This window comes from Triticum aestivum, chromosome 3A (assembly GCF_018294505.1).
Source record: "Triticum aestivum cultivar Chinese Spring chromosome 3A, IWGSC CS RefSeq v2.1, whole genome shotgun sequence".
In the NCBI taxonomy this organism is placed as follows: Eukaryota; Viridiplantae; Streptophyta; class Magnoliopsida; order Poales; family Poaceae; genus Triticum; species Triticum aestivum.
The window spans coordinates 463,178,878-463,202,097 of record NC_057800.1 but is presented as its reverse complement, the minus strand read 5'-3'; the positions used below and the strand labels follow the sequence as shown (position 1 = coordinate 463,202,097).

The window sequence follows — 23,220 nt, the reverse complement described above, 5'->3', positions numbered from 1 at the left end:
TTTCGAACCCAACACCCTCTTTCCTAGGGTTTCGGTTCAGGATCTGCCTTTTGAGGACATCACATAGTGTCTGATGCCCTTTGAGACTTTTGAACATCCCTGTTTCAAGAAATGTCTTCAACCTAGCATTCTCATCAGCAATAGCAGTGGCATCCTCAGCAGAGGGGTTAGTTACCACATCAGCAGTTGAAGATATTGCAACAGTAGCAGCAGTAGAACATTCAGCAATAGAAGTAGCGTTATCACGCTCAATGCATTTAAGACATGGTGGTTCAAATCCTTCCTGAGCGGAACTGATCTGTTTGGCGCGAAGTGACTCGTTTTCCTTTTGAAGATCTTCATGAGCCGCTCTCAATTTCTCAAGATCTTGCTTCCTTTGAAGATAATCATAGGAAAGCTTTTCATGAGTTGTTGAGAGCGTTTCATGACGACTTTCAAGTTCCTCATACTTAACATGAAGATTTTTTATGTCTTCAATTAAGGACTGAGATCGAGTCATTTCAGCGTCTAATAGGTCATCGCTTTTGTCTAATAGTTTTTGAATATGTTCCATAGCTTTCTGTTGTTCAGTTGCAATTTTTGCAAGTGTTTTGTAGCTGGGTTTGGAACCACAATCAGAGTCATCTTCACTTGATGTTTGATAGTGAGTGGCGCGTGAGTTTACCTTGGCACCGCGTGCCATGAAGCAATAGGTGGGAGTGGAGTTGTCCTTGTCATTAGCATCGGCGTTGGTGACGGAGTCATTGTCTTCAGTGTTGAAGATGGACTTGGCAACGTAGGCTGTAGCCAGACTTACAACGCCAGAATCGGACTCCTTCTCAGACTCCACCTCCGCCTCCTCAGAAGCGGACTCCTCCTCTGAATCCATTTCCTTGCCAACAAACGCATGAGCCTTGCCAGATGAGCTCTTCTTGTGTGATGAAGACTTTGAGGAAGACTTGGAAGAAGACTTTGAGTATTTCTTCTTCTTCTTGTCGTTAGAATCATACTCCTTGCTCTTCTTTTTCTTCTTGTTCTCATTGTCCCACTGCGGACACTCAGAGATGTAGTGGCCAGGTTTCTTGCACTTGTGGCATGTTCTCTTCTTGTAGTCATGAGCAGAAGCTTCATCATTCCTTGAGCTTGATCGTGAAGACTTTCTGAAGCCTTTCTTCTTGGTGAATTTTTGGAACTTCTTCACAAGCATAGCAAGCTCCTTTCCAATGTCTTCAGGATCATCAGAACTGCTGTCAGATTCTTCTTCAGATGAGGAGACAGCTTTTGCCTTCAAGGCACGAGTTCGCCCATAGTTGGGACCGTAGATGTCTGTTTTCTCAAAAGCTGAAACTCATGTGTGTTGAGCCTCTCAAGTATGTCAGACGGATCGAGTGTCTTGAAGTCAGGACGTTCTTGAATCATCAGGGCTAGGGTGTCAAACGAGCTGTCAAGTGATCTCAGGAGTGTCTTGACGACTTCATGCTTGGTGATCTCAGTAGCGCCGAGGGCTTGAAGCTCATTTGTGATGTCAGTGAGTCGATCAAACGTGAGCTGGACATTCTCATTGTCATTTCTCTTGAAGCGGTTGAAGAGGTTGCGAAGGACACTGATTCTCTGATCTCTCTGGGTTGAGACGCCTTCGTTGACCTTGGAGAGCCAGTCCCAGACTAGCTTAGATGTTTCCAAAGCACTCACACGATCATACTGTCCTTTGGTCAGATGACCACAGATGATGTTCTTGGCGGTGGAGTCCAGTTGAACGAACTTCTTGACATCAGCAGCGATGACACCTTCACCAGCCTTGGAAACGCCATTCTTGACGACATACCATAGGTCGACATCAATGGCTTCAAGATGCATGCGCATCTTATTCTTCCAGTAGGGATATTCAGTTCCATCGAAGACTGGGCACGCAGCGAAGACTTTGATTATCCCTGCAGTCGACATAGCTAAAACTCCAGGTGGTTAAACCGAATCACACAGAACAAGGGAGTACCTTGCTCTGATACCAATTGAAAGTGCTAGTGATCGACTAGAGGGGGTGAATAGGCAATTTTTATGAAAGTCTTCAAAACATGAAAGTTTCGAAGACAAACGGTAGAAATAAACCTATTATCATGCAGCGGAAGGTAGACTACACTAAGCGAGCCATAGTCAAGTATTCAATGAAGTGAAAGCACAACGACTAATAGCAGCTAGGCAGTATAGATCAGGTAGGAAGATAGTGTGAAGCCAATCAGAACAAGCGGTCACTCAGAGAAGACAAAAGATAATGCAATCATACAATGACTTCACTAGAGCCAACAGTAAGTAAAGGAATGAGAAGGGTGAAACCAGTGACTCGTTGAAGACAATGATTTGTTGGACCAGTTCCAGTTGCTGTGACAACTGTACGTCTGGTTAGGGAGGCTGAGATTCAACTCAGAAGACCACGTCTTCACCTTATTCCCCTTGAGCTAAGGACACCCAGTCCTCACCCAATCACTCTGGTAAGTCTTCAAGGTAGACTCCCAAACCTTCACAGACTTTGTTCACCAGCGATCCACAATGACTCTTGGATGCTCAGAACGCGACGCCTAACCGGCTGGAGGATTCACAGTCCTCAAGTGTAATAAGTCTTCAGATCACACAGACGGGAAGACTTCAGTGATGCCTAACACTCTTTGGCTCTGGGTGGTTAGGGCTTTATCCTCGCAAGGCATTCTCTCTCAAAGGCTTCGAGGTGGGTTGCTCTCAAACGACAAAAGCCGTACACTAACTCTAAGCAGCCAACTGTTTATGGTTGTAGGGGGTGAGCTATTTATAGCCACTAGGCAACCTGGCCTGATTTGTCCGAAATGACCCTGGGTCACTAAGGAACTGACACGTGTTCCAAAGGTTAGATTTCAAACACACGCAGCAACTTTACTTGGGCTACAAGCAAAGCTGACTCATCCAGCTCTGGATAAGATTTGCTCTCATTGTCTTCGCTCGAAGACATAGGATTTTGGTTGAGCATCACTTCAGTCACTCTGACTTTGTTCACTTGGACCCCACTTAACAGTACAGTGGTTCCTATGACTCAACAAAGAAGAAAAGGAGACAACAAAACAACTAAGTCTTCGCACCCCATAGTCTTCACGCAATGTCTTCTCTTGTCATAGTCTTCAATGTGAATATCTTCACATACCACCATTGTCTTCAATGTCTTCATACATTTTTAGGGGTCATCTCCGGTAGATAAACCGAATCAATGAGGGACTACTACCTGTGTTATCATGTAATTCTCACAAACACATTAGTCCCTCAACCAGGTTTGTCGTCAATACTCCAAAACCAACTAGGGGTGGCACTAGATACACTTACAATATGATAAACTTATTGAGATGAGAAAAGCTAGTACGAACTTGACCTCTCTTGTTTTTGTAAATATGATTAGTTCATCGTTCCTGATTCAGCCTATTATGAATAAACATGTTTGCAATGACAATTAGAGATTATAGTTGCTTATGCCATGCTTAATTAGCTAGGAGCTTATAATGGTTTACCTTGCGTGCCAACATGCTATTAAAATGGTTGTGATGTGGTATGATAGGGTGGTATCCTCTTTTGAACGATTCGAGTGGCTTGACTTGGCACATGTTCACGCATGTAGTTGAAACAAAATCAACATAGTCTCTATGATATTTATGTTCATGGTGCATTATATCCTACTCATGCTTGCATTCGGTGTTGATTAATTTTAATGCATGTTCATGACTGTTGTCACTCTCTAGCTGGTCGCTTCCCAGTCTTTTGCTAGCCTTCACTTGTACTAAGCGGGAATACTGCTTGTGCATCCAAATCCCATAAACCCCAAAGTTGTTCCATATGGGTCCACCATACCTACCTATATATGGTATCTACCTGCCATTCCAAGTAAATTCATATGTGCCAAACTCTAAACCTTCTAATAAACATTCTGTTTTGTATGCTCGAATAGCTCATGTATCAACTAGGGTTGTCGTATCTTCCATGTTAGGCGGGTTATTCTCAAGAGGAGTGGACTCCGCTCCTCACTCACGAGAAAATGGCTGGTCACCGGGATGCCCAGTCCCATGTTTTATGCAAATCAAATCAAAATAATTGCAAACAAAACTCCCCCAGGACTGTTGTTAGTTGGAGGCACTTGTTGTTTCGAGCAAGCCATGGATTGATGCTTGTTGGTGGAGGGGGGGTATAAACTTTACCATTCTATTTGGGAACCACCTATAATGTGTGTAGCATGGAAGATATCGCCATCTCTTAGTTGTTATGTTGACAATGAAAGTATGGCGCTCAAAACATTATTCTTATCTAGTTCAAAACCGAGCTCTGGCACCTCTACAAATCCTTGCTTCCCTCTGCGAAGGGCCTATCTATTTACTTTTATGTTGAGTCATCATCCTCTTATTAAAGAGCACCAGCTGGAGAGCACCACTATCATTTGCATCCATTACTGTTAGTTTGCATTGAGTATGACTTGACTAGATCTCTTTTACCATGAATTACAATGTCTAGGCAGTCCTTGATCTTTAAAGGTGCTCTGCATTTATGTTATGCGGTCTTAGAAAGGGCTAGCGAGATACCATCCTGTTATATCATATCATGATTGTTTTGAGAAAGTGTTGTCATCCGAGATTATTATTATTGCTCGCTAGTTGATTATGTCATTGATATGAGTAAACATGAGACCTAAATGTTATTGTGACTATGGTTAGTTCATAATCTTTGCTGAAAACTTGAATGCTAGCTTCACATATTTACAACAACAAGAGCAAACAGAGTTTGTAAAAGTTTTTCTTTATCACTTCCAATTTATCAACTGAATTGCTTGAGGACAAGTAAAGGTTTAAGCTTGGGGGAGTTGATACGTCTCTGTCGTATCTACTTTTCCAAACACTTTTGCCCTTGTTTTGGACTCTAACTTGCATGATTTGAATGGAACTAACCCGGACTGACGTTGTTTTCAGCAGAATTGCCATGGTGTTATTTTTGTGCAGAAATAAAAGTTCTCGGAATGACCTGAAAATCAATGGAGAATTATTTTGGAATATATAAAAAATACTGGAAGGAAGATCCACGTCAGGGGGCCTCCATCTGTCCACGAGGGTGGGGGCGTGCCCCCCTGCCTCATGGGCCCCCTGACGCTCCATCGACCTCAACCCTGACTCCATATATTCACTTTCGGGGAGAAAAAACGAGGGAGAAGGATTCATCGCGTTTTATGATACGGAGCCGCCGCCAAGGCATAAACTCTCTTGGGAGGGCTGATCTGGAGTCCATTCGGGGCTCCGGAGAGGGGAATCCTTGTCATCATCAACCATCCCCCATCACCAATTTCATGATGCTCACCATCGTGTGTGAGTAATTCCATCGTAGGCTTGCTAGACGGTGATGGGTTGGATGAGATTTATCATGTAATCGAGTTAGTTTTGTTAGGGTTTGATCCCTAGTATCCACTATGTTCTGAGATTGATGTTGCTATGACTTTGCTATGCTTAATGCTTGTCACTAGGGCCCGAGTGCCATGATTTCAGATCTGAACTTATTATGTTTTCATCAATATATGAGAGTTCTTGATCCTATCTTGCAAGTCTATAGTCACCTATTATGCGTTATGATCCGGCAACCCCGAAGTGACAATAACCGGGACCACTCCCGGTGATGACCGTAGTTTGAGGAATTCATGTATTCACTATGTGTTAATGCTTTGGTCCGGTACTCTATTAAAAGGATGCCTTAATATCCCTTAGTTTCCACTAGGACCCCGCTGCCACGGGAGGGTAGGACAAAAGATGTCATGCAAGTTCTTTTCCATAAGCACGTATGGTTATATTCGGAATACATGCCTACATTACATTGATGAATTGGAGCTAGTTCTGCGTCACCCTAGGTTATGACTGTTACATGATGAACTGCATCCGGCATAATTCTCTATCACCGATCCATTGCCTACAAGCTTTCCATATATTGTTCTTCGCTTATTTACTTTTTCGTTGCTATTGTTATCATCACTACAAAACATCAAAAATATTACTTTTGCTACCGTTACCACTGCTATCATATCACTTTGCTACTAAATACCTTGCTGCAGATATTAAGTTTCTAGGTGTGGTTGAATTGATAACTCAGCTGCTAATACTTGAGAATATTCTTTGGCTCTCCTTGTGTCGAATCAATAAATTTGGGTTGAATACTCTACCCTCGAAAACTGTTGCGATCCCCTATACTTGTGGGTTATCAGTGACCCCATCAGGTTTTACCCAGGTTCGGCCCTCCAAAGAGTAATACCCTACATCCTGCTTGTTTTGATTATTCAGGGTAGAGAGATACCTCATGCGAGAGGTTACAATGGTGTATGATGTTGCTACTGAGAGTTTCTATCTGAGAGTAGATGCGAATGAGGGTTCCCTAGCCTCCCCTTGTATAGGTGGTGGAGGTCTATGGTTTACAGAGGGGTATATGAGATCTAAGCCATCGCCGACCTTGCCTTGGAGGGCAAGAAGGTCCTCGGCGTTCACCCCTTAGGGTTTCTCCTTTGTCCTGGGCCTTCTGGGCCCCTGGTGACCTGAGGCCGGGCTCCCTTGGGTGAGCCACCCCCGATGCATGACGCCGTCATCGACCCACGACCGAGCAAGGTGGACGCCGCCCTCCCTCCCAGGCCGCACCACCCCACGAGGTCGACAACAGCTGCATCCCCCTCCTGGCTGAGTCGCTGCGACAAGTCTTGGACCCCGTCGCACCCAGATCTGGACCAGACGAACTCCCGGGCAAGAAGCACCTGGCCAAGGCAGAGGGAGGTGTCGACCCTCCTGGCATGGCAGCCATCCCCGGCTAGGCACAACCATGACGACGCACCAGAGGCGCCCCACCGGCGGCAATGCAGGCTAGGTTTGAGGGGGGGGAGGAAGGAGAGTAGAGGACGAGGTGGGACGCCCCGCCAACCCACGGCCAGGCTTTGCCCGCGGGGGCCTCTGGCGGCTGCAAAGAGAAAGAGGGCAGAGGAGTGTGGCCGGCGGCACAAATCTGGGGTTCCACCCGTATCACCCGTGAGAGGACGATGCCGGGCGAGGGGGGCTTCCTTCTCTCTCAAATCTTTCTCCGCCACCTGTTCCCCTGCCAGCGGGGTCACAACTGTGCAGCGACCACTACCTCCCTTCGGCCCTCTCAACCCTTCGCCACCCAACGACCTCTCAGCAGTAGGCTAGCATGGTGAAGTTGGACGAGACTTGCTTGCTCCCCGCGCGTGCGCCCATCTGTGCTCTCACATACATGGCTTGATTTGATTGGAACAAAATAAGATCCGACCCCACCCCCTTAAAATCAGGGAAATGATTAAATTAGAAAAGAAAAAGAAAAAAGGACAGTTATAGGACGAGGTGGGAGCACCGATGGAGCACCGGGAGGAAGGAGGCACTGCGATCCTGTAACACCCCAAAAATTTAACCAGGTTTTAGTTATTAAAATTTTGCCAAGAGTTTAAATTTTTTGCATGCAAGTATATCTCTGTTGATTTCAAAACTTTTCTTTTAATATTAAGAAATTTTTCCCAAGTGGATCCTTCCAAAATATATTGGACTTATTTTCCCTCTCATTTAAAAAAACATCTCTCAATCAGGAGATTTATTTATAAAATTATTTCACCCTGAGCTTTATTCATTAAATGACTTGTTTTAAAATTTGGAGCTCTTTTTGAACTACAACCATTTGATATAATTAACTAAAAATTTCACCAAGGTTTGGAGATATCATGTGATGTCTCTAAATCACTTTTGTGCAATAATATATTTCATTCATTGGATATTTTGAGTTCTACACCAAGTTTTCAAATCTGGTCCAGTGGGCAATTTTACAGTACAACCTATTTAAAACTTCTACCAAAATTAGGGGAGGTCAGTAGGAGCATATTATTCCACTTTGTGCAAAAACCTATTTATGTTCTTTGAAAAAATTGAGTGAATCATCCTCTTTTTCATTCTGGTCCAGCCTTGTGATTTCTACTGCAACCCTATTTAATTTTGCTCCAAAGATCTTGTGTTTTCTCCTACTTGTAGACAACCCTACCAAACCCCTAAATCCAGGAGCATGCACCCATTGGATTAATTTTGGTTCATGAAATAATGTCATTTATTTCCTGTCCAGAATTGTAGTTTTGCAAAACTTGCACTAACAAGTTTGTGATTTTCACAAACTAACCTCACCACTCTCTCTTGCATCTAAGGAGACCCTGATCTGGAGGATTTGGCCACCCCAAGAAGAGCCTAGGTGCCTGTGGCATTTTGTCAAACACCTGGAGAGCATAGCCAGATTTGGCATGGATTCAAGTTTACACTATGAACTTGGTCGCCTGACCTAACAACAATGCCCATTCACCCTCTATCTAACCATAACCTAGCCCTGTTTCTTCCCAGCCTCAACCGCGACCTCTAGCATGCTCTAGCATTACGTCGAGCACGTCCCGTGCACGCCCAGAGCGCGAGCAGAGCGTGCGTTTGGCGCACGCGTGCAACCGAGCCGCCGCGTCTCACCCCGCACCCGTTCCGACTCGTGACCACCTGCAGCTAGCTGCCACGCACTCCCCGCCTCACCACTACACGCCAGCCCGCCCTGGCACCCTACAGCGCCACCGCCAGAGCACTTTTGGCCGCACGCCGGCGTCGGCCGACAGCCTCTGCTCCGTTCAGCGCCGCCCAAGCCACCCCGGCTCGCCACCTGGCCCCTGGCACAGCCCGAACTCATCCGCAAGCGTGTCCGCTAGCGTTCGTCGCCGCCACGACGCCATGCAAGCTACAGAGGGGCGGTTCGCCGGCGTCCTCATCCACCGCCGCGGAACCGACCTCGTCGCGCTATAAAAGGACGCCCCGAAACCTTCCGAGCACGCATGCGACTCTTAAGCCATCCCCTAGGACCCCTTGCGGCAGCCAATCGACCCGGGGAGGTCATCTTCCCCACCTCCGGCAGCAGCGACCGCCGCCATGGCCCCAGCTCTTCCAGCGCCACCAGGGCCTCTCCCTCCCATTTCTCTTCACCAAGAACACCTCCTTCCTTCCAGGAACCCAACCCCCTACTCGATTTTGATCGGGAACCACATTCGCCCCAAAACCACTCTGCCACCGAAGCCTCCTCCGCCGCGAAGCTCGCCGCCGGCAACTCCTTCCGTCCCCACCGGCCTAGCGACCACCGGGAGGACCGCCCTGGAGTGGCGGATCCATCCCCGCCCTCGGGGCCCCGCGAGGAGCCGCCAGTCGCCGGCGACGATCGCCGGAGCTCCGCCTCCGCTCGGGACAGAGAAAGAAGGGGGAAAAAGAAATAGGCAAACCTGACTAGTGGGCCCCCGGGACCCACTGTCAGTGTCTCACCGCGCCGTCCACGTGTTTAAGTGAAGGCGTATCCACCCCAGTACGTTTCTCCCGCTTCGAAAGCGTATTCCATTCTGAAACGTTTTTGTTTTTCTGTTTTATTTAAAATCAGATTTGACCAAAACTTTGACTGGTTATATCTTTTTAAATACAACTCCAAATGAAATGATTCTTTTTCCTACCTCTCTCAAATTTCACCTAGTTTATTTTAAGATTTATTTGAAAAAAATTCAGAACAACTTTTGGTGCTGTTTTTATTTTGTGTGTTAATTCTTTTATATTGCTAAAATAGGATTTTTGAAGAGAGGAGAAATGTTTCAAGTTTTGGAGTGCACCCTGCCTTTCCACACATTGAAGGCAAGCATTCTGAACCCCGGCATAATATTTTTGTGTGTTCGATGACACGTTCATAACATCACCTCACTTTGGAGAAACTTGTTATTTCATGTGATATGATCATATGCATGGGTGCATGTTATTGATTTCCATGCTGTTGGAAATGGACACACTTGTGATGATAATCACCCTCATGTGCCTTGCATGCATACCGGCAGGAACCCGGGAAAGCCTCTGCCTTGGGTAGGCATGAGTTTGTCGCCGGTCTCCGTCGGGACGGTTATGTCTGGTATGGCATGGCAAGGTGATATGAGCGGTGACTCTGTTGGTTGAAATATATTCGTCATGCTAATCATGCAGGGAATACTTAAACCTCCTGACTCGACCATAGATCGAGTCTTGTGCCAGTAACCCCCATACTTGTTTCGTACTACCACTCGTCTCTACAGCAAGTAGAGTATGGTTCAGTAAGTTGTCAACCTCTTTCTAGCACACACCGTACAAAGAGGCCATGGTGGAAGATACCGGTTGTAGCTGGTAGGCAGGCCACCTGGTCGGGGGGCATGGGTGTTTCCGGTTGGGACCGAGAGGGGAGGCCACCCCTTAGAGCGCGCGATATAAATTTGATCCCATGCTACGCGAGGTTGTAGCCTCCCCACTTAGAGTTTGCTTAACAGGTGTCGTGGGTGATTCCAGACACGTGTGAGATAAGCTGGTGTGTGCAAGTTAGGTGTGTTTTCAACAAAAAGACCGTAGACGGAATTAGTCCCGATGGACTAAAGAAATCCGTTACTCGTGGGTAAAGAGTACACCCTCTGCAGAGATTAAACCTATTCGAATAGCCGTGTCCACGGTTAAGGATTACAGTCTGGGATGGGTCAAGTGTCGGTCTTAGTGTCGGTCTTCGGAGGTGAAACTGTTAACCAGAACTGGAACTACTACCTATGACTTGTGATAATTGTGATTATTATTATTGTTGACTAACCCGTGATATTATTGTTATTATCGAGTATCTCTGGGATGGTTCTACCTCCGGGATATTCACTATGATTGTTTGTTTTAAAGCCCTTTATGTGGTGTCGCTAAGACGCCCGACTGTGGCATTGCTTTTAAAGCCCTTTATGTGGTGTCGCTAAGACGCCCGACTGTGGCATTTCTTTTAAAGCCCTTTATGTGGTGTCGCTCAGACGCCCGACTATGGCATTTCTTTTAAAGCCCTTTATGTGGTGTCACTCAGACGCCCGACTGTGGCATTTCTTTTAAAACCCTTTATGTGGTGTCGCTCAGACGCCCGACTGTGGCATTTCTTTTAAAGCCCTTTATGTGGTGTCGCTAAGACGCCCGACTGTGACATTTCTTTTAAAGCCCTTTATGTTGTGTCGCTCAGACGTCCGACTGTGGCATTTCTTTTAAAGCCCTTTATGTGGTGTCGTTCAGACGCCCGACTGTGGCATTTTTTTTAAAGCCCTTTATGTGGTGTCGCTAAGACGCCCGACTGTGGCTTTGCTTGTTATTTATTTCATAAATTTTAATACTACTATGTTATTGTAATTTTATAAATAACTTGCTTGCACGCATCAGAGATTTATTTATCTTTTGTGACTGACGTCATGAGCATAAAATATTTTCAGCACATCATTATTATATTATACCTGTGTTCATAATGTTTGCGAGTACATTCGAAGTACTCACTGGCTTGTCCCTGGCTATTGTCTTGGCCAGATTTTCTTGCACGAAGAGGAGCGACGCGATGACAGCCCCGGAACCTAAGTAATGGAGATAGCAGCCTCGCGAAGATAGGAATTAACCTGGTCAGCTGTTCCCGTGGGAAATGGAGTCCCATAGACACTGATGTTTCACAACCCGCTTCCGCCATCAACCACTAGAAACCATTTGTTGTACTCACAGGCCAGAATGGCCTTGTACTACATATTTTGTTTTCTGCTTGGAATTTCTTTATCAAGTTGGAGCCTCATCAGCTAACAGTAATCCTGGGGCTGATGAGCACGGCGGTCTTTTCTGAAAATTTATTACCCGGAAAACCGGTCGTGACAGATCCAGTGAAGTTGGCCTGGTGAAAAAGCCCTCGTGGCATTGCGGGCCCGGTCCGCATCCCGAAAATCTCACTCTCATCCGAAACACGGTATCGACCCAGCAGACCACAATGCACCGCGCGCCACGCCCGCCTACCGGACAGGGATTAGGTGACTTGCCTTCAGGCAGTCACGCTGTAACATGCGAACACACATCCAGCGTCCATTACACATTCAACGGCCATCAGCAATCAATGTGAAAAAAGCTCCAGATCTAGCACACGCACACATGGAGACGCCCCCACTTGTAGCAAGTAGATTTTTAGAAGTACTAGTAATTAAGAGCAGATTTTAGTAGGACCATTCACAAAAAATATATCTGATAGAAACAGCTGGACTGATTATGCATGAACATTAAAAAAAATTAAAACTGAACAATTTTTTTTTTTGAAATTCTATAACCAGATCAAGAACCAAAGTCCGGCCACTAAGCAGTATTTTAGACATTTTGTACATCTGATCTGGTGTATGAGTAAGGGCAACTCTAACCGACCGGTCCAAACGAAGATATCAAAGTTTGGCTTTGTCCGTCCGTCTATCGGTACACCCAACGCGCCGGGATGCATTTCAGATTGTGGACATTTTTTGAATTAAAAATATATATATATACATTGCCACCCAAAGTCCCTTTATTACATTGATTAAAATAAAAAAATCATAATAAAACCTATATCTAGTGGTCATCACCAGGCATGCGTCGCTATTCCGGGCGTACGCTGCCATGCTACTCTAGTCGTGTGTTGCTCTGCAACTCCTGGCGCCCATGTCGGGAACGCCGCACCTCGTCCTGGCGCCGGTGTCGGGAACACCACACGAGAGCAGCCCCTGGCTGCTTTGTGCCGGGAATGTATCTGGTGCACCGGGGCAATTGGTGCTACCAGCACACCGGTCCCCCGTTTCACATTTTAAAATATTCAAAAAAATTGTAAAAAAATTTGTGCATTGACACAATATCAATGTATGTTTCCATAAAAAAATTAATCAAAATTTGAAACATTGCTCGAGATAAAAAATGACAAATTGCCTCGGTGCACCAGATACGTTTCCGCTTTGTGCCGGCGTGCACAACTAATGCTGCTCCTTCCCCAGCGGCGTGGCCGAGGCATTCGATCCCACCCGACGGGGAGCTGCTACATCGGTGGCGTCCCGGAGTAGTAGCTGGCTAGCGAGTAGCTGCGGGGGGAGTCGCTGCACCGGCGATGTGGCCGGGGCGATACCGTGGCTGCTACTAGCGAGGTGTGCCGCGTGGTGAGAAAGAAAAAATAAATAAAAAGATGGATGGGTGGATGGCAGCTGGGCCAGGCGGGACATGCAGCTGACGGAGGCGAACGAAGAAAACGCAGAAAACGTTCGCTTTGTATATTCGTCTCCAATCCAAATCTGAGTCAAATTTGGGACAAAGATTTGTCCGAACAGACACAAAATAAAAATGAATTTTGGATTGGTCTATCCATCTTTTCCGCGCGGACACACAGACGGATTGCCTCGCTGTGTTGGAGTTGCTCTTAATGCATAGCTGCTGTTTTTTTTAGAGAAATGCATAGCTGCTGTTGGATGTACATGAAAACTACAAGTGTGGGCGTCTCCGTGTGTGCGTGTGCTAGATCTGGAGCTTTTTTTTCACTTGATGGCCGTTGGATGTGTGCCCGCATCTTACAGCGTGACTGCCTGAAGGCAAGTCACCTTATCCCCGTCCCCGCCTACCTCTCGGCTCTCAGCATGGACGCGGCGGAGAGGAGGCTAGCTCGCGTCACGGCTCACCTCCTGCCCTCCTCCTTCCCGCTCGCCTCTGCCCCTCTCCTCGCGCCGTCCCCCGCTGCTGCGTCGTCGTCGCCCGCCGGAGACAGCTACCGGCGCGTACACGGCGATGTCTCGTCGGAGCCTCCGGAGTGGCGCGCCGCGACGGACGAGGATGGAAAGGGATTCGTCGACATCATCTACGAGAAGTCCGTCGGAGAGGGCATCGCCAAGGTCAAACATTCCTCTCCTACCAACACCCCTGTAAAATTTTGGGTTCCGTAAACACCGGCCGGCGAATCGAAGCTTATGTCACACACACAACATTCTAGCACTACATTACTGTATTTAATGGTTTGACTCATTGCATTTCTTGTTCAAGATCACAATCAACCGTCCTGATAGGAGAAACGCATTCAGACCACTGACTGTCAAAGAGCTGATGCGTGCCTTCAGCGATGCTAGAGATGATAGTGCGATTGGAGTTGTCATATTGACAGGGAAGGTAAGGCTTGCCCCTTCTGCTAGAGGAACAACAATATTTTATCGTTTTGTAGTTCTGGTCATGTTGTGTTGTATATGTACGAATCGATGTGGAATCTTACTTTGATCTTTTTGGTGCACAGGGATCCAAAGCATTCTGTAGCGGTGGCGACCAAGCCTTGAGGGATTCTGATGGGTATGTTGACTTTGATAGCTTTGGCCGGCTCAACGTTCTAGACCTCCAGGTCAGATATGCATTCCTCTGACATTTTGCACAGGGTGACCTACTTGCTTACGGTACAGACGAATTGTTATGCTATGGCCTATTGGTGTGTTAGTATTGCACTGTTCAGCGTCATTTCTGTATCAAATGATTTTTAACTCTGAGCACATCAGCTAAATCATTTCTCCAGGTACAAATTAGGCGCCTTCCAAAGCCAGTTATAGCAATGGTATGAGCACTGCCTTCGCTATTATTTCATAATCGGTTTTCTTTTATTATCCAACATATTGGTCCTGTTGAGTATGCTATCAGGTTGCTGGTTATGCAGTTGGTGGTGGACATGTTCTGCACATGGTGTGTGATCTAACAATTGCAGCTGACAACGCGATATTTGGGCAGACTGGTCCAAAGGTGTTTCTCTGGCCAAGCTTGCTTCTTGCTTCCTAGTATGCAAATTGAAATTGTAGATTTTACATAATAAATTATATTATTGCCAGTTTTAAATCCTGTATGAAAGAGCAGTCTCCTTTTGAAGTTTATACATGTGGAACTTTGCTTGCCTTCTTTTTGCAAGGAGTTTTGCTTGCTAGTGTGCAACATGATTTTCTCCACAGAACCTTAGCATCTACTCCCTCCGTTCTTAAATATAAGTCTTTTTAGAGATTCCAATAAATGACTACATACGGAGCAAAATGAGTGAATCTACACTCTAAAATATGTCTACATACATCCATATGTTGTAGTCTATTTGAAATGTCTATAAAGACTTATATTTAGGAACGGAGGGAGTACAACGCTTTTTTATGCACCCCTGATACCATGGGTGCACTTCTAGTGAGTTCTGACAAAACATAACCAACGTCAATTTCCGGTAAAAAAAACAACGTCAAGACTGACAACTTTGTCTTCACAATAGCATATTTGGATAAAAATCAGTAATCCACCTTTTGTAGTCTTACTCAGAGTTCAACTAAATTTATTCTTGAATTGCTCGGGGGAAGTCAAAGCTATTGAATGTGGTTACCGTTTACTTATGAACCTGGTTGTATAATAAATGAATAGATAAATTATTTTGCTTCACTGAAGCCCATTTTAATGATTTATAATCAGGTTTTGATTTGTGATATATGTAGAATGACTTGGTGTGCCACTCTAACAGGTGTTATGCACGCATTTTTCTATGGCTTCCTCTATTCAAATTTGATTATATTTCCTTTTGTCCTGAAGGTGTATTACTTTAATATAGGAAACATTAAAGTTTAAGAAATACGTGCTCACAGGTTAACATAAGTATAACATATTGATTTCAGCTTCTTCTACTTTTTCTCCTGTTCATTCCTGTTCCTTTTTCTTTCTTTCTATAAACACTACCAGTTTAAAGTTTACACGTAGCTTACTTCACATTTTCCCTCTGTGATTTGCATGACAGGTTGGAAGCTTTGATGCTGGCTATGGCTCTTCCATCATGTCTCGATTGGTAAGCTACCATACTAATCTGGTTGCTTCATGTTTGACTAGTGATCAATTGAGATGCCCATTCTCTTTGTTCTTGTTAAGAACATACAACAATTATGCCCCACGCTAGCTGCCAAGTGGGGAGTGAACTCTACGTCAAGCACGACCATTACTACCGTGGAACAATTTTGGTCACTTTTAGAAAATAGCAGCAGTGCTTTCTATCTCATTTTATCTCTTGTGGACAGGTTGGACCAAAGAAAGCCCGCGAGATGTGGTTTCTGTCACGGTTCTATGCCGCTGAAGAAGCAGAGAGAATGGGACTCGTCAATGTAGTTGTACCAGTGAGTGCCCGAATTATTGATTGCAGAAAATAAAACTACTTATTAGGCAGTTGTCTGCTACTTTCATCTAGGATGCAGGTTGCAATATGCCCCAGCTAAGGTGCTTATGAAACCATGTACTTGATATATCCTTTGCGTATGCAGCTTGCTGATTTGGAACACGAAACTGTGAAATGGTGCCGGCAAATCTTAAGGAACAGTCCCACAGCCATTCGGGTGTTGAAATCTGCACTCAATGCAGCTGATGATGGTCATGCTGGTCTTCAGGTACTTAATTTGTGGAGTGTCAAAAAGTCAAACGAATCATGGTCTTGTTCAACTGGTGATGGGATGTTCCTGTATGTCACATACACACATACTATGTCCTTATAACTAGTAATGTAACGGGACTTGTGCTGCAGGAGCTCGGCGGGAATGCGACATTGATCTTCTACGGTACTGAAGAGGCCAAAGAAGGAAAGAATGCGTACATGGAACGACGACGCCCTGATTTCTCAAAGTTCCCCCGGAAACCATGACTTCCACTTGATGGTTTCATCATCTTGTAGTAAATGTTATTGGATCTCTTCCCCTCCTCGATTTGCAAGAAGAACTGTTAGAATAAATTCGAGGCATACCGTTGATCATCCGAGGACCAAGCAATCACACGAGTACGACACCGAGATTTGTTAACGAGGTTCACCGATATAGCTACATCCCGGGGCCTGACTACGGGCGCTCCTCCCCGTGACACCGTTACAATACCGCACTCCGGCCGCCTGGGCGCCGGCACACGTCACCCGCGTGCCCGTGCTATTATGTTGGCATAGGTTACATTGTGTGTCTACCCCCGCTATATATGAGAGGCCTAGGATACAAGTGTCCTACTAGGACATGACTCCATATCCTATGTAAACATAATACAACTCCTAGTTCAACTGCAACCTACCTTGTACACTATATTCGACACAACTCTAACAAACTTTACCTTGGCGAATATTCTCCACCACCTTGAATTCGTCAATGTGTCAAACTTCCATGTACATTGGACTTAAACTTATCCCATGAGTACCGATGCTACTCCAAAGACTCCATGTAGCTCCACCAGCAACTTGTAGTCCCTTCTTTTCTTGACCACAGTCAACAGTCGAGCGAAATTAAGTTCCACATTACTCTAGTTTGCGCTCTCAACTTCCAGAGTATTCATCCACAACATCACACACCGACCTGCGTGAAAGTGAACAACTCACATATTAGGTGTCACACATAAGAGTTATCTGAACTCAACATCACCGCTCCTTTCTTGACCGTCTGTCTGAAACTTGAAGGAATTTCACCGTTCCTTGTCGTCATCCTGAGTCAAATTCGCAGTTGTCTCACCACATGTATGACCACCAGAGCCCTGGCCCGTCTCCATGCCCCGTGCATACCGCACGCCTCGTCGCTATTACCGCGTCGAGCCTCCGCTGTCCCGGTCGAGTCTCAAGGGTCGCGAACCCACACCACTCAACCCCCACTGCAGAGTACCACCGATCATCACCGACCGGTGACGAGTTTCACGCTTCTATCAGACCACTGGGCTCCAGTCCGAACTGCGTGTCATTCACTTTTTCCCGCTTGCTGAATAGGCTTCGATTCCCTGGATCCTTACATCATAGCCCCTCAATCCAGCTCCACCTTCAACATGACTCTATGGTAGATGATCAATCCACCCCTGCGCCTCATCGATTTCAAGCTCCGTGTATACACCACCTTGAATCAACCCTGCGTCATAGTCTTGTCGAAGTCACACAAGCCCTCTGGGCCCGTGCCGCGTGTTTCCACGCCCAGAAGTCAGTCACCAAAAGCATCACGCGCCTATGTCGTCGTCGCCGATCCCAACACCGTCTTCTGTATCAACCGACTCACGTCGATCCGTCAGACTATCTAGTCCAACCAAGCCGAACTTCTCCGACTGCATGACACGCTCGAGGCTCCCAAATCGTCTTCCGTGAATTTCCATCCATCACATGATAATTTCATCTGAGCTGGCATGACTTCCCGCAACGCCTTCAAGCATCCCTGTCGCATCAACAATCTTTCACTCATGTCTGCCATAACCCAAGGTTTCCAGTTCCACAAACTTCTCCACCTCAAACCTGACACCCATTGACGTTCTGGTTCTTTGTACGGCTGACTTTGTGAAAAATACGTGAGCAATCTCCCTGTGATGCACAAGTACACGACAGAACATGCGTGTACTACTAGCACTTGCGACCAAAAACTTTTGATCTTCACGTGTAGTAGCTCTAGCTCAACCGGCTGTTGCTTTGTCAACTCCTGCTAAATCTGATGGATTCCAACGTGATGAATTGTTTTCATCGCCAAATTGATCTGTCTCCTGCCTTTCTGTGTCACACGAGGACTCGATCCTTCCTTTTTTTGTCTCAAACAAATCTCACCTTGCCTCGCATATCCAGCAGCAGTTTTCTCGTACAGATTCATAGCTTTCCACACCATACAGTAATGCAGCCCTGCCAGCCTCCGTAGTCCGTACGCCCCCGTGCACGCCTCCACCAGGTCAGCCAGGCTTGACCAAACAGCCACACATGGGCCACGGGCTCCTGCCAGGCCGCTGCTTAACTGGACCTCACGAACGCTGCGCCAACGCGCACCAGACCAGCCGCTTCCAGGCGTTGCATCAATCGATCCGTCAACTGCTTGCGCCATACGATGCTGCTACCCGATCTCGCCGAGAACTCTGCCGGCTTCTCGTTGCTTCTTTTCCGCCGCTGTCCGATTATGCTGATATCCACAAACGCCGTCCACGACGAACGAAATCAACACACAGTTCGGCCACCTCTTGATCAACACAACGACCTCCGAACAACCTAGCTCATGATACCACTTGTTAGAATAAATTCGAGGCATACCGTTGATCATTCGAGGACCAAGCAATCACATGAGCACGACACCGAAATTTGTTAACGAGGTTCACCGCTATGGCTACATCCCGGGGCCTGACTACTAGCGCTTCTCCCCGTGACACCGTCACAATACCGCACTCTGGCTGCCCGAGCGCCGGCACACGCCGCCGGCTCCCCCGCGTGCCCGTGCTATTATGTTGGCATAGGTTACATCGTGTGTCTACCCCCGCTATATATGAGAGGCCTAGGATACAAGTGTCCTACTAGGACACGACTCCATATCCTATGTAAAAACAATACAACTCCTAGTTCAACTGTAACCTACCTTGTACACTATATTCAACACAACTCTAACAAGAACCCACACATTTGCCATCTCGCGTGGATAGTGCGGACATTGTTGTCATCTACAAAGTGCCGAAATTTTGTTGACAATCTGTTGCTGGAAATGCAGTTTGTGTACACGAAAGAAAATGCCATATTTGTGAATATCATTGCAATGTAATATATACTTACTATTGAAGTACATGTGGAATGCTCCATCAGTTCGGACTTTTGGGTGAACTCATTGGTTTTAGAAACTCGTTGGGTGAACTTGTTTGTGCATGAAACTTTACATGGTATTGGCTACTGCGTTTGCTCACTCCTATTCAGAAAACACAGATGTGAGTGCCTGTTGTGCCCACCTTTGAGGCAAGAGTGCCTGCATGTGTGTGTGTGTGGGATTCGGACTTTTGGTTGAACTGGTTGGTGCATTAAATTTTACAATTACATGTTTGTGCCTAATCAGCCTAAGGATGTGGTTCGCATCAGCACTGAAATAAAATTTAGATGGTATCGAGAAGTGCTTGCAGTTTAGGCTTAAATTTTTTCCTCATAAAAGTAAGTTATTCTACTTTGTGCTGCTCATGAAGTTGAATCTTATTTCACCAAATTGTTTGGCTACGAGCGAGATCAGTTTCCTATTAGCTACTTGGGGATTCCGATCCATTATTGGAAGCTTTGTCATGTGGATTGGAAGTATGTTGGAGAAAGCAACTAAACAGTTGGAAAGGAAATCCCTTGCCCTTATCAGTTATGTGCTTGCCAACATGAATACATGATTCTATACATGGCGTCCTACTTCCAAGTGCCAAAAGAGGTACTACAAAAGATGGATTACTTCAGGACAATATGTTTTGGTATTGGCAGCGAAAAAAAAGAAACATTGGCTCATTAAGTCGAGTGTCATATGCTGCACAAAAGATTGAGATGGCTTAGAAATTCAAGATCTAGATGGCAAAACATGGCGCTCTTAAGTAATTGATCATTTAAGGTTCTTACTGAGGAGGGTGTGTAGCAAAGAGATTCAAGATCTAGATGTGAAAACATTGCACTCTTATGTAACTAGTCATTTAAGCTTCTTACCGATGACACCACTGCTTCCATCGCCCTTGCCATGGGATGTTCATACGCCTCCTTCCCGCAAATATACCTCGGTCTCCCTCCCTCTCGCTCCGACCAAACCTCTCACCAATGCTTTCAACCCCCTAGTAGAGCGTGCTAGGAAACTTCTTACCGGCTGGCGGGCCAAACTTCTCGATAAAGGCGATCGACTCATACTCATCTTCACGGTTCTGGATTCAATCCTCACCTACTTCATGTCTGTCTTTCGCATCCCAAAGAAAACAATCAAATCTTTGGACTCGCTGAGAAGGGGTTTTTTTTGGGTAGGAGAGGATGCCTGCTCAGGTGCTCAATGTCTTATTGCTTGGAAAAATGTCTGTTTACCAAAAAAATCGGTGGTCTTGGGCTTAAAAACTTACGTGTTCAAAACAACTACCTTCTCATGAAATTTGCAGCTAAAGCTCTCTCCACCGCCCAAACACCCTGGCTTGAGTGGCTTGATCTTCAACATCCGAACGCCTTAGTATCCCCTCCACTACAAACCTCCTTCATGTGCCGCACCATTTCACAGCAAATAACCACTCTCCAAAATATTTCCTTTGTGCTCACAAATAGCGGCTCACATACTTATTTTTGGTTAGACACGTGGCTCGCCCCTCAACCACAGCATGGCCCTCGATCCTACTGGCCTTGCTTTGGATGACTTGGACAGCACGTAATGACATGGTTTTTAGATCAATAGACCAAAGCTCTGTAATAACCATTAGGAACCTTATTTCTGCTTTGGACCTTTGGTCGCATCGTCTTGTGAGTTCACAAGACAAGGAGGACGTCTTCTCGTGGCATTCCTACCTCTCTGCACGTTGCACCATGCCTATATAATTCTGTACTCACTGCCACGGCAGTCCTTTGAGTAATATATTCAGGTGGGGGAGCTCCCTCCCGGTGATTCTAAAAAAACGAGGAGGGTGTGTGGCAAGGTATCTTACGTAACAAACATGTGGGCTCTAAGACCAAGGTGAACCATGTTTTCTTTCGATTTTGGGCATTCGATATAAAAGACTCACATATTATGTTCTTAGAAGAACTTGGCTAGGTAACGCCCCCTTGGCAGCTGTCGGTGTCAAAACCGGCGGATCTCGGGTAGGGGGTCCCGAACTGTGCGTCTAAGGTGGATGGTAACAGGAGGCAGGGAACACGATGTTTTGCCCAGGTCCGGGCCCTCTTGATGGAGGTAAAACCCTACGTCCTGCTTGATTAATATTGATGATATGGGTAGTACAAGAGTAGATCTACCGCGAGATTAAGGAGGCTAAACCCTAGAAGCTAGCCTACGGTATGATTGTTGTATATGGAGTTGATTAGCCTGGCCTCAGTTTATATAATGCACCAGAGGCCTAGGGTAACAAGAGTCCTAGCCGAATACGTCGGTGGGGAGGAGTCCTTGTCTTGATCGCCAAGTCTTGTGGAATATTCCTTGTATGCGGCAGCTGTCCGAACTGGCCCATGAGTATACGACCATGGGGGTCCTCGGCCCAATCTAATAGATCGGAAGATGACGTGGTGAGTACCCCCTAGTCCAGGACACCGTCAGTAGCCCCCTGAACCGGTCTTCAAGTTATGGATGCTCCTCGATTCTTCCGAACTGTTCTTGATCTTCGGTTGATGGTCTTGAAAACTAGTTCAACAAATCTTCTCATCTTCGATCTTGAGGATCGCCGAAATGCATTCGGTGAGTTTACACGTCGGGTATCCGAGGAGCCCCTTTAAGTTTCTGGCCTTTATCAATGCCTTGTTATTTTTATGCCACACCTCGGGTTTGAAGTTGTTCCCGGGCGGCAGCGTCCTCTTGCGTCCGAGCTCCAACGCCGGACTGCATTCAAGGTATCTTTTGCAGCCGAGCACCAACGCCGGACCGCTTCCCAGCTCTAACGCCGGAATGTATCTGAGCTCCAACGCCGGACTATGTATCCGAGGTGTCATATCACCTTGGTTCAAAAAAGTTTGAAGGAGTTTAGCCGAGCTTAATGCCGGAAATGCTCTCTATGGAGCCAGCCACTAGCGCCCGAGCTTTATGCCGGACTGCTTCCGAGGTGGTGCACCACCCCGAATGTGGGCTGATTTTTGTGAATATTTTTTATTGGTGCAATTTATTCTCTGCCGAGATATATAGCCAGTAGCCCTCAAGGCGTGTATCGGTCTAAAACCCGAGATGCACCTGAAGGATGACGTAAGACTGCTGATCCTAGTAGCCGCTGAGACTCAGGTTGATTTGCAAAATCGGCCTGAGGATCAAGTCCAAACTCGGCAGAATACTTCGGGACACTAAAAGCAGTGTGCTCAGTCCTCGAGGCTCAGGTTGGGTGCGGCCGACCAACCTGAGGATCAAAATCTCCTCGGAAACTATATTGCACATAAAATTTTCTGCATTGGACAAGCAATGCAGTAGCCCCCGAGACACTGGTCGGGTGGCAACACCAGATCAGGGGATCGATGTGCCCATTTAATATTTGTAAATAATAAGCCCGAAGCCCAGTAGCCCCCGAGCCTTAATGCGGGCACGGGTGGCCGAATTAAGGATCAATATCCATAGTAAAATCACAAATTATGTGTAATGACTCTATGTATCCAAGTACTTTACGTCATTAATGCTCGGATCCGCATTGTACAAAACTTTGTTTGACCGACCATCGGCTTCCACCTCCTCGGCCAGTAGCCGAGGAGTGTTTGTCCTACTTTATAAAGCCTTTATGAGGGCAAAGATTTACAACAAACAAGGCAATCTGGCCATACGGTTTTATAAACAAAGGTACGCAGAGAGTTATATCACTGTTTACCAGAAGAAATGTCTTCCAAAGAAAATAGTCCCGCTATCGGTTCCTTTCTTTGGGTTGTCATGCTAAGCATGATCATTAAACCTCGGCTCTAATGTAAGAGAAAAAT

At 46.2% G+C, this 23,220-nt stretch overlaps 1 protein-coding gene across 1 annotated transcript; it reads left to right on the top strand.

Moving 5' to 3' along the window:
* Positions 1-13,379: 13,379 nt before the first annotated feature.
* On the top strand, positions 13,380-16,632 carry LOC123061656 (1,4-dihydroxy-2-naphthoyl-CoA synthase, peroxisomal). Its single transcript, XM_044484837.1, has 9 exons — positions 13,380-13,735; positions 13,884-14,006; positions 14,128-14,229; positions 14,398-14,436; positions 14,520-14,618; positions 15,637-15,684; positions 15,911-16,006; positions 16,151-16,273; positions 16,408-16,632. The coding sequence occupies exons 1-9, from the start codon at positions 13,403-13,405 to the stop codon at positions 16,522-16,524; spliced, it is 1,080 nt and encodes a 359-aa protein (XP_044340772.1). The 5' UTR covers positions 13,380-13,402; the 3' UTR covers positions 16,525-16,632.
* Positions 16,633-23,220: the final 6,588 nt, after the last annotated feature.

What these genes read in the sequence shown, in the direction of transcription:
- LOC123061656 (XM_044484837.1), top strand. Translation starts at nt 13,403, where the DNA reads ATGTGTGCCCGCATCTTACAGCGTGACTGCCTGAAGGCAAGTCACCTT. An exon ending in TTGGGCAGACTGGTCCAAAG is followed by an intron (nt 14,619 to 15,636) that starts GTGTTTCTCTGG and finishes TTTGCATGACAG; the next exon opens with GTTGGAAGCTTTGATGCTGG. An exon ending in TCGTCAATGTAGTTGTACCA is followed by an intron (nt 16,007 to 16,150) that starts GTGAGTGCCCGA and finishes TTGCGTATGCAG; the next exon opens with CTTGCTGATTTGGAACACGA.